General features: G+C 39.0%; 2 protein-coding genes across 2 annotated transcripts; one reads left to right on the top strand and one right to left on the bottom strand.

Annotated features, from left to right (window-relative positions):
• Positions 1-857: 857 nt before the first annotated feature.
• LOC126601410 (phospholipase D alpha 1-like) lies at positions 858-3780 on the top strand. Its single transcript, XM_050268119.1, has 3 exons — positions 858-1117; positions 1201-1387; positions 2276-3780. Exons 2-3 carry the CDS (start codon positions 1289-1291, stop codon positions 2606-2608), a joined length of 432 nt encoding a protein of 143 aa, XP_050124076.1. The 5' UTR covers positions 858-1117; positions 1201-1288; the 3' UTR covers positions 2609-3780.
• Positions 3781-11256: 7476 nt separating this feature from the next.
• Positions 11257-12766, bottom strand: LOC126602676 (mitogen-activated protein kinase kinase 5-like). Its single transcript, XM_050269585.1, has 2 exons — positions 12722-12766; positions 11257-11565 (listed from the first exon to the last, which is right to left on the bottom strand). The coding sequence occupies exons 1-2, from the start codon at positions 12764-12766 to the stop codon at positions 11257-11259; spliced, it is 354 nt and encodes a 117-aa protein (XP_050125542.1).
• Between the last annotated feature and the right edge of the window lie 3344 nt (positions 12767-16110).

Genomic DNA, 16110 nt, shown 5'->3' with positions numbered 1-16110 from the left:
TCCACTTCGGGCTCACATGCTGGCAATTCCTCACAGGCCTGGTGCTCGGGCCTCCACTGTCCCTCGGGCTCCCCACGCTGGAGTTGCTCTTAGCTAATTTGTGCGAACAATTCTCAATGATATGGAAAATGTGTTGCAACCTGCAGCCAATCAGGCTGAATTTCATGAATTTTCAGATGCATGAGTATCTCACTAACGTAATCAATTAATTAAGGCTGGTTGGCTCGCTCACGTCCCTGTAAGAACAATCACAGATTGGCCCTCAAAATCAGCCGCAGAAAATTAATTAATTTGCAATTTGGCACCTTAAATAAAGGCCTTTGTGATCAACTAGAAGGTTTATTTATTCATGTTTCCTCAACTTGGCATGTTTCCGTCAGTTGATTTGACTCCTAATTTTTCAAGTATTAATTGGATTACGAATTTTTACATAGAACTCATATTTTCTTATAATTAAATTTTATGTGTTAGACACAAAGAAAACTCGGAATTGAAATAATTTCGATACATCATATTTCAATAAACATAAAAAAGTCAAGAATAATTTCAGATAATAGGTTGACACAATGAATTGTATCACATAATTTATATGATCACGCGGTACAATTATCATACCTAATACATTTTAGAATTATCGTACCTAATACGTTTTCCATCAAACTAATCACCTTTTTCAGCAACCTATTTGTTGTTAAGAAGCCTCAAAATTTGAATGCGACAGTTAGGATAGAATGTTTATCCAAAATGGTAATCAAAACTAGAGCAAGTTTTGAATTTTAAATAGGAATTTAACGTAATCTCCGCCATTTGATAACATGCTAATCCTATTGCGTGGCTGTTTACCTGCACCACCACTGCATATCTTAGTATTTTTATTATCTGTTCACAATTGTTTCGAACGCAACCACTCCAAAATAACAGAAAAATAAAACGAAACCACTCGGAAATATACGCATACATTATCTTCATTTTTCTCCACAATGCTTCAATTCAGAATTGTTTCATACAATATACCCATATATTAAAATTATGTCTGTATATATATGTAGAAAATATTTTCAGGAAGTGACAACTCAATACAATCTCATTTGTTATTTTTCGTGATTTGGTTTGACTTGTATGTTCTTGGTCTCACCTTTTGTTCCAAAATTTAGAACTTCTTGTTCCTTGCGAGCTAATTAATGCTTCATTTTTGTTCAGCAGCATAAAAGATACTTGTGATTTAGTTGATCGCCGGAGCTGCTAGTTAGCCTGTGTTCGATTTGCGGATACAGTTCTAGAGATCGATATGGCGGCGAAACCAGTGCTACTGCATGGAGTTCTCCATGCAACCATCTACGAGGTTGACAGGCTCATGGCTGGTGGTTGCTGCATTTTCTTCTGCAAGGTATAAATCTCTTTGTCCTTTTTCTCTCTGAATTGTGTTTTTCATGTTATTTCAGTTTTTAATTTTTCCTTCTCAAAACTTGATGATCAAGTCATAATTTATTTTTCCTTTAAACTTGTTTTGCTTTAGATTCATATATTATTATCTCTAACAATTCAATCATGATCCAAAATTTCTCATTATTTTCTTGTGCAATAAATTATTATGGCGTATCTACCGTTAGTTTTATTTCTGCATGAGAGGTGATAGTAGCATATTCCGACGAATCATTTCTTCAAAAAGAAGAAGAGTATATATGTAGACACTTATTTGAAATATCACTTATCAAATTTGATTGTGGAATACAATTTTTTTCTGAAAAATTCTCCATGATATAATCGAACTTCCATGTTTGGCTGTGTGATTTCATCCTGCAAAGTGGCTGCAACTACAGTAACATTTACTGTATCTGTATTCCAACTTTCAGGGGACCATCATCCTAATTACAAGACATTTTCAACCTTGAGTCAATAATGGCATCTTGATCTATGCCCATAAATGACTCGCATGGCATTATTGATTTTTAGGATAAATTATAATAATGCTACCTGATTTTGACTCATGTGGCGCTTTGACCACTTAAATTTCATTTTGAGACATCTTACTAACTAAACATATGATTTGTGCTTAAAAAGCTCGCCATTAGTTTCAGAGCATTGTTATATTGACACTCTAAAAATATCGCATGCACTTCTTTCTATTTGAATTTTATCTTGGTACTTTCACAATTTCAGACAAAAAAATAATAATAATAATAATCCTCAACGGGTTGTGTGACCTCCTTTGACTTGCTAAATGTAATGTGAGAAATCTAACTTCAGTAAATGTCATGATTTAATTTCATTGCAGTTTGTTGGAGAGTCAGTAGGGTTTGGGAAAGGTTCCAGACTCTATGCAACAATTGATTTGGAAAATGTAAGAGTTGGACGAACTAGACTGCTTGAAAACTCAACGAAAAATCCCCAGTGGTGTGAATCTTTTCATATTTACTGTGCACACATGACTTCAAATGTTGTTTTCTCCATTAAAGAAGACAATGCTTTCGGGGCCAAAGTGATCGGAAGGGCTCACATGCCGGCTGCAGAACTCCTCAACAGCGAAGTAGTGGATGTAAGTTGTGAGTGTCAAAGAACATGTGCTCACTGTTTCTTGACATACAGTAACTTGGTTAATCCGAGTTAATGGTTGAGAAAATTATGGAGCCTTATTTGGTTAGGTTTAGGAGTCCTTATTTAGTGCAATTAATTATAAAAACCTTATTTAGTTGACAAAGAGTTCGTTACCATTTAGGACTATAATGAAATCCTAATTGATATGGAATATCCCTTTAATCAGTTAATAGGCCGGATTAAAGGGATGAGTGTCTATATATTAGGAGGTCCCTGCACTCACAGCATAATCCTATTCTAGTGCAAAACCCTATTTTTGTGCACAAGGAATCTCGGCTGCTAGAGTGTAGAAGTTCCTCCTTGAAACCCTAGCAGTCATGGCTTCTTCTTCTTCCTCCACTTCGGAAGATAAGTTTATTTCCCTTTTAATCGTTTTGATTGGTTTATTGTAGTTATATTTGTTTTATTCGTGATTCTAATGTCTTGTTGTTGTGATTTCAGAATATGTCTTACATGTGGTATCAGAGCCACACAACAAGCTTAGGGTCCGATATAAAGGTATAAGCAAATTTGTTTATAGAAGACTGATTCAATTGTTTGTTCCATGGCGACTCCATCAGAGCTACCCAACGTGGCTAGGGTTCTTTATTTTTACTAAGGGAACTAAGGTATATATTTGATTCTGGTTAAATTAATGCTTCCGCCATACTCTAACCAATTCTTCTGCAATTTCTTTTACACTCAATTACATGATGAATAATTTCATGGTATTCTTCAAGTTGTGTTTGTTACATTTATGCAGAGAATTACATCCATTCAGAGTAATGAAAACACTTGGATGATCTTGGTTAAATGCTTCCGCAATCTTGAATGAGTTTGTTGTAAACTTGCTGCATATTTCGCACGCATCAAAACTGGTACTTTGCATATTGGCTAATTGCTTCCATCAGAATGGCATCAAATAGAAGGAGTATCTGATTTCAACAAATGAAGTAAAACTTTAGGAATCAATATCATTTATTTATCACTAAACGACTTGATAGATAAATTGATGATTGATTTTATTTTGGATGAACCATGTGAGTGTTTGCTTAATGGTTCTTGGTTATAGGTTCAACTAATTAACATAAGCTTGAGACGCAAATATTTTTCCGGCGGCTTTTGGCTCTATTCGGCGTTTTTCATTACAAATTCTCCCATATATGACTACTGTTTTGCTAAAGAAGTGAGTTTTCTCAGGTTTCTTTGTCTCCCATAAACCCTAAAATTTTATATATATATATATATATATATATATATATATATATATATATATATACACATACATATATATTGGTTCGACTAATTGATATGATTCTGGTGTTTTTTCTTGTTTCCGCTTATTGCCATATAAACTAGCCTTTAAATTTTAAATTTGGTAAGTTTGCTTGTATTCATATTATTTTGAGTTGATGGATCAAATTAACCTTATGGATACTGGTTTCCTAGGTGAGCCATCATAGAAGATTTTATCGGCTTTCATGCTTGCAAATTTTGAGTTACAATTGTTAATTAACATGTTATAAAAGGCATTCCCAATCTGTTTGTTTTCGATGAACCGATACTGGTGAAACTATTTGCAACTTATGTATATATAAACAAATTATTGTATTATGAAGGATTGCTTGCTGTCATAATTTTGATGTGTGGTTAATTACATTATTATGAATTGCTTTCAGTCGGTTCGTATTGGGGTTTTCAAATTTTTAATAAATTGATTCATTGTGGTGTGAATTATTTCTTGCTAAACTTTTGTCAAAATTAATCATGCTAAATTATAGTCCTTCCAAACTATAATATTATAGGGGTATGACTCCAAATATTTTGAAATTCGGTCATGTCGTAATATTAAATGGATTGTAGACGCTGGTATCTTTCCACGTTTTTGGACAAGAAATGGATTTATGGTAAATTTTTAAAAGTGATACCATGTTGCTGGAATTCTGCGGATTTCTACAGAATAGTCTGTTTGTGATATTATTTTGATATATCAATGTAACTCATAAATTCATGAAATTTTAGTATGACATACATTGAGATGATGTTTTTTTTAAAATATGAAAATTTTCACGAGCATTGGTTTGAAAATGAATTATTGGTGAATTTTTGATCTCGAGACTGTACTGAAGAATTTATGCAGTTTCTGCAGCACATTCCATTTAGATTTTATTTTTAGCCCACTTGTAAAATCGAACAAACTATGGAATTTTGAGTGATAGTAAATATATATGTCTACTCATTTCTGGAAATTTTCATGCACATTGGAGGAAGATTGAAGTTTTGGTGAATTATTTAATCTCGGGTATGTTTTGCAGAATTTCTGTTGTTTCAGCAACACAACTTATTTCGATTTTGTTTTTAGTACACTTGTAAAATCTCAAAAATTATGAAATTTTGGGAATTAACAGTTTTTTATGTTTTCTTTATGTCTGAAAATTTTCATGCATATCGGATGAACAATGAATATTTGGTGAATTTGTAATCTCAGGTCTGTACTGAACATTTTATGCAGTTTCTGCAGCACCTCTATTTTCGAATTCATTTTGGCTCACTTAAAAATTTTAAAAATCATTAAATTTTGTGAAATAGTAGCCATATATGTCTAGTACATACCTAAAAATTTTCATGACAATCTAAAGAGAATTGAGTTTTTAGTGAATTTGCAAACTAAAGTAGTACTGCTGAATTTTGGTATTTCAAAACTAGTTTTGTTATGTGATATTGTTTCACTGATTTGTGCACATCTATTGGTACCGATTATTATACAAGGTTATGGTTCCAATATGTCCTTGTTTTATGCAAATTCTCAATACTAATGAATTTTATAGACAACACTGATTAAATTTTGATTTAAAGATGTATTGGTTTGTTTTTGTGAACACGGAAAATTCCTGAAACGAAAGAGACAAGAACGAACGACGTGCACAAACAAATATTTGTGTTTGATGATTTTGGGTTACAATCTCTCTCTATTTTGATCATCTGATTCGATCTCCGTAAGGTGTTGATTTGTGGGATGTGCGATTGATCCAAGGGCCGTTGAGGCTTGATCTTGATGAACGTTCTTCAAGGGCCGTGGACTTGATCTTGAAGGTGGATTTGAGCGGATCTTCAAAGGGGCTTTTGGGCTTGATCTTTGAAGAACAGTGATGAACGGATCTCCAAGGGCTTTTGGGCTTGATCTTGAAGAACAGTGATGAACGGATCTTCAAGGGCTTTTGGGCTTGATCTTGAAGAACGGTTGGATGTGTGGATTTGTCGACGTTGTTGATCTAAAGGGCCGTTGGAGCTTGATCTTGGATGAACGGATGATGAACGATGGAGGCTTTCTTCAAGGGCCGTCGGGGCTTGATCTTGAATTGGTGGATGGTTGATCCAAGGGCCGTCGGGGCTTGATCTTGGAAGAACGATGAACGAAGAACGAAGAACACTTTCTTCAAGGGCCGTCGGGGCTTGATCTTGAATTGGTGGATGATTGTTGATCCAAGGGCCGTCGGGGCTTGATCTTGGAAGGACGATGAACGAAGAACGAAGAAGGCTTTCTTGATTCTTCGGGAACTTGAATGCTTGAGAGCTTCGGAGTTTCAGAGCTTCAGAGCTTCAAGGTGTAATATGAATTCCCCCCCCCCAATGAATGAAATGGGCTTGTATTTATAGAATTTTCCAAGACCTAATTTTGAATATAATATCCCAGATGAAATAAGTCGTTTCTGCCAGGTGTTGACACGTGTCCTATTTGATGACTTTTCCAACTCATTTCAATTTTCGTTGAGCCACACGCTACGTGTAAAATTTATGTAATACATGAGCGTTGACACTTTGATTTATCGGTCAACATTTATTTACCGAAATTTCGATGTCTACAAATGCCCCCACTTCAAGGCGCGTCGTATACATGTGATTGTCACGTGTAGGAGATGCGTTTTGAAGTCCCTTACTGTAGATGTCGATCCAAGGGCCGTTGAGGCTTGATCTTGAATTGGGCTGGAGATTTCTTCAAGGGCCGTCGAGGCTTGATCTTGAATTGGGCTTGAGATTTCTTCAAGGGCCGTTGAGGCTTGTTCTTGAACTTTTGTTTCAAATTTCTTCAAGGGCCGTCGAGACTTGATCTTGAAGGTTGAAATTGGGCCACAAGGAGCTTCATGTGGTAGATGATTTTTGGCTTTGGTAGTGGATGAATCGGCACGTATTTTGTTGCGCTTGTTGACTTTCCACAGCTTTGATCTTGAACTGGGTTGGAGGATTTTCTGGATTCCTCCAATTGTTGATTTTCCACAGCTTATTCTTGAACTAGGTTTTGATTCAAGGGTGGTAGACACTTGATCTTGAATCGGACTTGTGATTTCTTCCAGGGCCGTCGAGGCTTGATTTCGAATTTGGCTGAAAGCTTCTTCAAGGGCCGTTGAGGCTTGATTCTTGAAGGTTGACTCGAACACATGACAAGCAGGCACGAGGTGAAGGTGACGACTTGTTGCTCTGTTCAATCTTTCTAATTCACACCTGAGCAGTTGTCAACGGTATGATCTTCAAGATTGATGGGCTCTTCTTCCAGTTGGTGACTTAATCTTTAAGGATTTGATTCAAGGGTGGTGAATCGGCACGTGTAGCCCACAACGCCTAGTAAGTCGACCCAAGAATTTGAGGGTCAAAACGAGTCCTTCATCTCAGACTCTTTCTGCCGAGTTGACTGTGCATGCTGCATTCTTCTCTGCTTGTTTCTTCAGGCAGATATGGTAGCTTCTCGAGTTCCTCAGTTCGGACTCCTTTTGCGGAGTTGACTGTGCAGACCGCATTTTTCTCTGCTGGTTCCTTCTGCACCTTGTCTCCACATGCTGCAAGGTATCATTTTCACTTGCCTTATCTGTTCTCCAGGCAGATGTGGCAGCTTCTTTGGAAGTACAGCAATAGTGGGAAACGAGTACTCGAGAGCAGTGCTAGGTAGGCAATCAGGGAAGGGTTCCAAGCAGTCGATTCCTTACCCGCGTTTGAGTGGAGGTTCCGACATATTGTTTTCTTTATCCTTGTCTTTGTAGGTAAGAACAAGGACAAAGGAAATGACAGGGAGAACGCATGATATGAGATACTCTTGCTTTCTACCCTGGTGATATGAGATACTTTTGCTTTGGAGCCATTGGCTTGCAGAGGTACCCCAAGGAATAAGGAACACTGAATGACTCGAGAGGTTTCGTTGGGAAAGCATTTTTTTAGATGAAGAAAGGCTCTGCATGTCTGCCTTGCTATGGAAGGTGAAGGTGGACAGTTTATAGGAGGTCCCTTAATACCTGTAGAGGTACTATTCTTTCACTCGTGTCGGCAACTAACGCGTGATTGAACAGTAAACTTCACGTGCTTTCTCCTTCACCGAAAATCTTCGACAAATTGCCCGTGATTTGCGCAAAGTTGAGTGTGCATATGACAGGTGATGACGCGTGATTTCCGCAAAGCTGAGTTTGCATGTGATGGGTGCTGACGTGGCTGAAAAAGACTGGCGCCTCTTCGATATCTGGGATCGGCGCTTCGACAAATTGCCCGTGATTTTCGCAAAGCTGAGTTTGCGTGTGACGGGTGCCGACGCGTCTGGAAAAGCAAGATGCTTCTCCGATTTCTGAGCTTGCCTCTTCGATTTTTGAATGGCCTCTTCGAATTCTGAGCTCGCCTCTTCGATCTCTGAAATCCCGTCGAGTGCTGGTTTTTTATAGAGGCACGTTGTTCGTTTCAAAGCACACTTGAATTTTACTTGTGAAAACTCCATTCTTGCACTTCTAAGATCTTGATTCGTCCGACCTCTTCTTTCTTCAATACTTTGAAAATGTCCGGACCCTCCGACCGTCGTTTTGATTTGAACCTTGGTGAAGAGGCAGTCCCGCCTTCTCCAGACAACATATGGCGCCCATCCTTCATATCCCCCACTGGTCCTCTTACCGTTGGGGATTCGGTGGTGAAGAATGATATGACCGCTGCGGTGGTGGCCCGAAACCTTGTCACTCCCAGAGATAACAGACTACTTTCCAAACGGTCTGATGAGTTGGCTGTTAAGGATTCTCTGGCTCTCAGTGTGCAGTGTGCGGGTTCTGTGTCTAATATGGCCCAACGCCTATTTGCTCGAACCCGTCAAGTTGAATCATTGGCGGCTGAAGTGATGAGTCTCAAACAGGAGATTAGAGGGCTCAAGCAGGAGAATAAACAGTTGCATAAGCTCGCACATAGCTATGCGACAAACATGAAGAGGAAGATTGACCAGATGCAGGAATCTGATGGTCAGATTTTACTTGATCATCAGAGGTTTGTGGGTTTGTTCCAGCAGCATTTACCTTCGTCTTCTGGGGCTGTACCGACTGCTGAGGCTTCAAACAGTCAACCTCTGGCGCCTTCTCTTCCTGGAGCTCTACCGAGTTGTGAGGCGCCACCTGATCGTCCTTGAATATCCCCTCTTGTAAATTTGATTTGATTTGATTTTTTTTTTTTTAAATTTATGTATAATGCAAATTTATGTAAAATTCACAGAAAAATAAATAAAATGGACCTTCTATTTCTCTCTATGCATTTGTGTTTTTTTTTTTTTTTTTTTTTTTTTTTTTGGTGCTGGATGCACCAAGTTCCATCGTTTTTTTTTTTTTTTTTTTTTTATTATTTTATTATTTTATTATTTTATTATTTTTTACATTTTGTTTTTTTTTTTTTTTTTCTTTCTGCACATGGTGCCCATGCACCACCAGAAACTTTTGATCTGCCATGGGACTGTACCCTATCTTTGATCCACCATTCCTCTTTTTTCACGTGGTGCCAGATGCACCACCACCTTTTTTTTTTTTTAATTGTATTTCTTTTTGTATAAATTTGGGTGGTGGGTAGAGGAATTTGCAGGGAGCGGACGAAGACGGACGGAGAGTTGGAGTTTGAGGAAGCGCTTCTCGGCCGGCTAGTCGTTTGACAGCGGTCTTTGAAGTTGTTGGCAGCTGCGAGGCAGGAGACGGAGGAGGTCTTTGGGTGTGTATTGACAAACTTTGTTTTTGTCAATCTCATTCAAAGGCAGCGGCCATGGCGGAGGTGCAGAGGAAGACGCTCCACCACTATTGTCACTGAGCACAACCACTGAGCACAGCTATTGCACACCCGTTGCACTGCCACTGAGCACAACCACTGAGCACAGCTACTGTACACCCGTTGCACTGCCACCGAGCACAGCCACTGCAGACCCGTTGCATAGCCTGCCTGCCGTCGCGGAGGAAGAAGGAGCTTGTTTGCAGTGTTCCGCCGTGACTCGAGAGATGAAGACGAGGGGGTAGCATGGAGGAAGTTGGATGGGCAGCATAGACTTATCACGGAACAAGCTCGAAGGTGACGCGTCAGTGATATTTGGGCTGAACAAGACAACGCAGATTGTGGATCTGTCCAGGAACTGGCTGGAATTTAATCTGTCAAAGGTGGAGTTTCCGACAAGCTTGACCTCGCTGGATATCAACCACAATAAGATCTACGGGAGTATCCCAGTGGAGTCTACCCAGCTGAATTTCTAGTTCTTGAACGTGAGCTACGACAAGCTGTGTGGTCAGATTCTGGTGGGCGGAAAGTTGCAGAGCTTCGACGAGTATTCTTATTTCCATAACCGATGCTTGTGCGGTGCTCCTCTCCCAAGCTGCAAGTAATGGCGACAACTGCAGATTTGGCCAGCAATTTTCGAATAGTTGCACATCAGAATAAGTGTAGGGTCTTCTTCACTTGTGTTGCCAATGTCACAATGGAGATTCCTTCCATGGCAATCTGTCAAGTCCGTCAACAATAACCATGCGGGACTCACTGTTGTGGAGAATGAACGATGAGACATGCCCACCAGTGACCCATCTTACTTTTGAACCCAGCCAAGCTTTTTGAAGCTCTAGCACAGAGTGTTTCGCTGACGAGTTGACGCGGAAGTAGGTGAAATTCTTACGGATCCCGGAGTAGGCCTCGATGAGGGAGTCGGGTTGGGCCGAGTGATGAGATTCTTCTTCTTCGTTTCATTCAAGACAAGGCGGCGGAGTTGGTGAGCAGTCATTGACTCGAGGGAGGATTTTGGGGAAGAAGACGACGGCATTGTTGAAGAGGAGGAGCAGGTCTCGGTAGAATGAGAGAGAGCAGGATGAGTACGCGTCCTTGCGGAGCTTTGTTTGTATAGTTTCCAGGTCTACATGCTGCTGGACAATGCTCTTGTACTTATCGCTTTCCTGGGCTGGAAGCCGTCGCTCGAACAACGAGCCATGCTCTTGCGCATGTATCAACTGCAACACCTTAACCAACGGCTGTGATTTCACCAATACATCTCCGTTATTGTGCTGCTGCTGCCTGGACCCTTCTTTATCCATGTATGTTTTGCATGCAAGAAGTTTCTGATTTAGGCAAGTAACTTTCAGATCCATGGTTGAGACATCTGAGGTTTGCATTTGTTTCTGTTCACTATGAAGATAGGACTTTTCGCAGTTTTCCGCAGCAGAATAAAGCTGAGGCCTCAAGTTCTTGAGTTCCTGCAGGGCCTTGACGAAGCTCTTGCTGCGCTCCATGGAGATCTCGTCAAAGGTCATGGCAGGGCGGTGCTGCTCCAGCTCCATTTCAAACAGAATTAATTTCCAGCGATAAATTACTGCAAATTGCAGGAAGGCGATGCAATTAAATATGTAATTACAGCGGTGGGGTTAGATTTGGGGGTTAGATATCGCGGTGGACGATCTTCCGCCGGTGGAGATAGGCGAGGCCGCTGAGGATTTGCCTGGCCAAATTGGAGAGGGCCTTCTCGTTCCCGATGTGCTGGCCCTCCAGCGACCCGCCGTCCATGTACTCGAGCAGGACCTGGATCTCGCCGTTGTGGTCGAACAAGTCGTGGCACTTGACGACGTTGGGTTTATCGACGTTGCGCAGGATTTCGATCTCGCGGCAGATCTGGCGGAGGGTTTCGATCTCGTGGTTGCCGTAAATCACCTTGAGCGCGTAAAGACGGCCCGTGGGGCGGTGGATGACCTTGTAGACGGTGGAATTTACAAAGTTATCGGGCAGATTGAAGCAGAACGTCCAAATCCTTGTCGAACAGCTCCTTCATCACTATCCCTTCGAACTCGTTGAACCTTAGATCCAAGAATTTGAGCTTCGGCAGTTGGAGAAACACTCGAGGGAATTTTTTTTTTCAGCAAAACAATTGTTGCTCAAATCGCGCTCGAACAGCAGCTTGAGGCGATTGAACTTGTGGGGAACAGTTCCACAGAACCTGTTGGAGTCGATGTGGAACTATGCGAGATCCGTGAGCATGCTAGAGCTAACAAGCACAAAGCAGTGGAAGGACGAGCCAGTCATGGACTACATCAACCGCTGGGGGCATCCTCCAAGACAAGCAAAGTTGAAGGATTGACTCAAGTCACTCCGAAGAAATTGCACAAGAAGCATACGTCTCCTCCACAAGTCCGCCAATCGGAAAGGGGGCAAAACAGCTCTTGTCAACCTTCAAAGCAACGTGAACGTGTTGAAGATGATGAAATTTCGACGTATAGATCGTCCATCCCCATCACGATGCGTGATTTCTTGCCCGAAGACTTCTTCAATCACTCGATCAAGGCTCCTTGCTATGAAGATTGTGAGGAACGCCTCTCCAAAATTGCTTGACAAATTCACCAAAAGCTCCTTGTCGGTAAGAGCCTAAACTGCAAGACACAATGCTCCTTGTTCGCACGAGCCTAAACTGCACGAACCAAAGCTCCTGGCCCGCAAGAGCATAAACTGTGTACGGCAAAATCATCATCAAAATCATTGTTAAATTCATCACTCATTTGAACTACGTTTCGACTTGATCCCTTCTTTGGAGGGGTACGTAGGCAGCTCGAATGTTCAATTTTTCGAGTTCAGTCACATCAAAATCAAAAGAATAAATGTTTTATTAAAGAAGGTCAATTTCATTACAAATTTATTTTGTTAAGAAAATTTTGTACAAAATTAAACTACAGTTTCTTCGAAAAAAAATAAAATAAAATAAAATATCATTCTGAAACCCCATCAGCCCACAGTAACACTCCGCAACCGTCCGATTCTTGGGCTTGGAGAAAGTGCGGCCCAAAATCCATCAAAGGCTCACCTTATTCCAGAGAGGTATTACACGTGTTGTAGCCCAAACCCTTGCTCAACCAACAGCAGTAGAAGGCAGACCACAGGCATCGAGACGCGGCGGCGACATTACTAGGTACTTGCCGGAGGTTCATCATCCGTTCATCCAAAATCAAGCTCCAACGGCCCTTTGGATCAACAACGTCGACAAATCCACACATCCAACCGTTCTTCAAGATCAAGCCCAAAAGCCCTTGAAGATCCGTTCATCACTGTTCTTCAAGATCAAGCCCAAAAGCCCTTGGAGATCCGTTCATCACTGTTCTTCAAAGATCAAGCCCAAAAGCCCCTTTGAAGATCCGCTCAAATCCACCTTCAAGATCAAGTCCACGGCCCTTGAAGAACGTTCATCAAGATCAAGCCTCAACGGCCCTTGGATCAATCGCACATCCCACAAATCAACACCTTACGGAGATCGAATCAGAGGATCAAAATAGAGAGAGATTGTAACCCAAAATCATCAAACACAAATATTTGTTTGTGCACGTCGTTCGTTCTTGTCTCTTTCGTTTCAGGAATTTTCCATGTTCACAAATTGGCACGCCCGGTGGGATTGTGATAACTCAAGAAGGAATGATGGAGGCTTTCTTCAAGGGCCGTCGGGGCTTGATCTTGAATTGGTGGATGGTTGATCCAAGGGCCGTCGGGGCTTGATCTTGGAAGAACGATGAACGAAGAACGAAGAACGAAGAACACTTTCTTCAAGGGCCGTCGGGGCTTGATCTTGAATTGGTGGATGATTGTTGATCCAAGGGCCGTCGGGGCTTGATCTTGGAAGGACGATGAACGAAGAACGAAGAAGGCTTTCTTGATTCTTCGGGAACTTGAATGCTTGAGAGCTTCGGAGTTTCAGAGCTTCAGAGCTTCAAGGTGTAATATGAATTCCCCCCCCCCAATGAATGAAATGGGCTTGTATTTATAGAATTTTCCAAGACCTAATTTTGAATATAATATCCCAGATGAAATAAGTCGTTTCTGCCAGGTGTTGACACGTGTCCTATTTGATGACTTTTCCAACTCATTTCAATTTTCGTTGAGCCACACGCTACGTGTAAAATTTATGTAATACATGAGCGTTGACACTTTGATTTATCGGTCAACATTTATTTACCGAAATTTCGATGTCTACAGTTTTGTTTAAACCAATGTTTTGTTTGGTCATCAATTTGAATTATGATGATAATTGTCTTTTGAGACAAAATTGGAAAGTGGCATCAGTTTACTAATTGATCATTTGGGTCTCTATCGAATAACTGAATAACCATGTTTTCTCTTTCGAGAACTCTATTGTTCAATGTCAATAACGACATATTTTGTGTCTGATTGAATCTTTTGAGAATCATTGAATATCCAACAAAACAGTTATTTAATACTGTTCTAAAGGATTATTTTGAAAAATCAGAATTCTAATTTATATGGTGAATACTTTTGTCCCAATGGGAATTTTAGGAAATAACTCACCAATTATAAATTAGTATTATAGCAAATCATAAAGTACTTCTAACATATTTTCATATGGCCAAAGCTGTTGAAGCTATATGTATTTTGTGTATTTTATGTTTTGGCTAACTATGCAGGTATTTTCTTTGCATGATTAGTTTCTGCCCAAAGGTGTAACAATCATGCAATTTGGAGTTAGTTCGATCCTCCACAACTCGACTACATCCATGATGAATCTTGCAGAATCGAGAATGAGTAGGTAAATTTGCCAATCTTTTGCCTTAATTTTCTGTGAGTTCTAAATTGGATTAAAATTATTGTTGAAAAATTGATGTTGTTGAGATATCTATGTGTTTACCTTAATTCTACTTTGTTTTAGAATTAAAACATAAATTTTGAGTTTGGATTCTCTTATTAGGTTTCATTTTAATATATGACCTAATCTTTAACACATATACGAGTCTTCTCTCATACACTAAAATAAACTTCGTAGCCATTTGTTTATCTAATCACTTGTCACTTTTAGATCGATTAATAATGTTGAGATATTGTTCCTTATATAAGCCTAATTTTTGATACATATAGATTGTTTTATTATGTCCAAACCAACTATTTTGTGACTCAACAAATTTGTTTAAGAAATTTTAATGTTTTGGGCATATTAAAGGTTATTTATCTAATGAAATGAACCTTTAATTTATTTAAGAAATTTTCGTGTTTTGATCATATTAAAGATTGTAAATTGGTTTATTTAAATTATGATTAAATCTGAAATTTTGGTAGAGCTTACACTATCTTTATTGATTCAACTAGCCTATATTTTGTTATATAAAAACCACTGTCTCTAATGTTTAATCTTGCAATTTTGAGTGTTTGCCCAAGTGGGAGAAATAATGTATTATGGGCTTCACACTCATCAATTTTGCATGCTTTTAATGGTCATAGTTTTGGTAGATAAAACATACATTATCATACTTGTTTATATTTTATATATGCAACTAATCTTGCAGGAAATTCAAGAAAGGTTAATGAGTATATTCTGCTCAAAAGTGTTTTGCTTATTAATTCTTGTTTGTTGTTCAAGAAATTGGACTTGTGATTTATATGTTATTGATGGATAATTAATCTGCTCAAAAGTGTTTTCTTATTCAGTCCAACTATAAATCAATGAACGGTTAAACATGGAATTGACAAGATTGTATATACTTCTTCTGCTCAAAAGTGTTGAAACTATATACGTTTACCCTTGTATTTTATGTTTTAGCTGTGAAAACCTAATATAATCAGATTCTATCCAAAGAGGATTCTGGAATTATATGTTTTTGTTGCAATCAGAAAACGTTCCGTTAAAGTTTTCTATTTCTGTCAAATGTTAGATGAACAAAACGGACCAAATGATTTTGTATAGTTTTTCAGTCATAAGAGTCACTTCCCTACAGATATCTGGAATAAAGATGTTGAGCTCACAAATTTTATGTTTTAGATCCCATGACTAATGTCTTGCTAATAGGAGTATTGGAAAGGTATCTGTTTCATTTTGTAGACATTTACAAATTTTTTTTTACTCTCTTAATCAGTGGGAGTAATAATAATTTATATAATTTTGTCTCTTTTAATCAGTGGGAGCAAGAGATTACCTTTTGTGTTTAAAATTTGAAGTGTTAGTGGCTGATATTTTAAGAGTTTTTGTTTAAGTTTTGTTCATAAGTTTATTAAGAGGTCCTAATTTTGTAAATAGTATGTTGTATTTTACTTGTCCTCTTATCATATTATAAATTGACAGAAAATATGAGCCATGCTTGCATGAGGCTCAGTTCAGGAGTTGATCTTTTGCTTATCAACCTGAATTTAACGAATGATGTCAAGCAACATTGTGCTCGTAATTTGATATTCGTGGTAATAGAGTAAACATGTAGAAGCAATTACATGTTATTTTCTATAATCCAATATTTAAACTACTAGTGACAAGTTGTT

Source organism: Malus sylvestris, chromosome 15 (assembly GCF_916048215.2).
Source record: "Malus sylvestris chromosome 15, drMalSylv7.2, whole genome shotgun sequence".
NCBI lineage: Eukaryota > Viridiplantae > Streptophyta > Magnoliopsida > Rosales > Rosaceae > Malus > Malus sylvestris.
This window is presented reverse-complemented; position numbering and strand designations above follow the sequence as displayed.

Coding starts and splice junctions, on each gene's coding strand:
- LOC126602676 (XM_050269585.1), bottom strand. CDS start 12,766: ATGTCGCCGCCGCGTCTCGATGCCTGTGGTCTGCCTTCTACTGCT. Junction 11,566..12,721: donor GTGGTCTGCCTTCTACTGCT/GTTGGTTGAGCA, acceptor ACCGTCTACAAG/GTCATCCACCGCCCCACGGG.
- LOC126601410 (XM_050268119.1), top strand. CDS start 1,289: ATGGCGGCGAAACCAGTGCTACTGCATGGAGTTCTCCATGCAACCATC. Junction 1,388..2,275: donor GCTGCATTTTCTTCTGCAAG/GTATAAATCTCT, acceptor ATTTCATTGCAG/TTTGTTGGAGAGTCAGTAGG.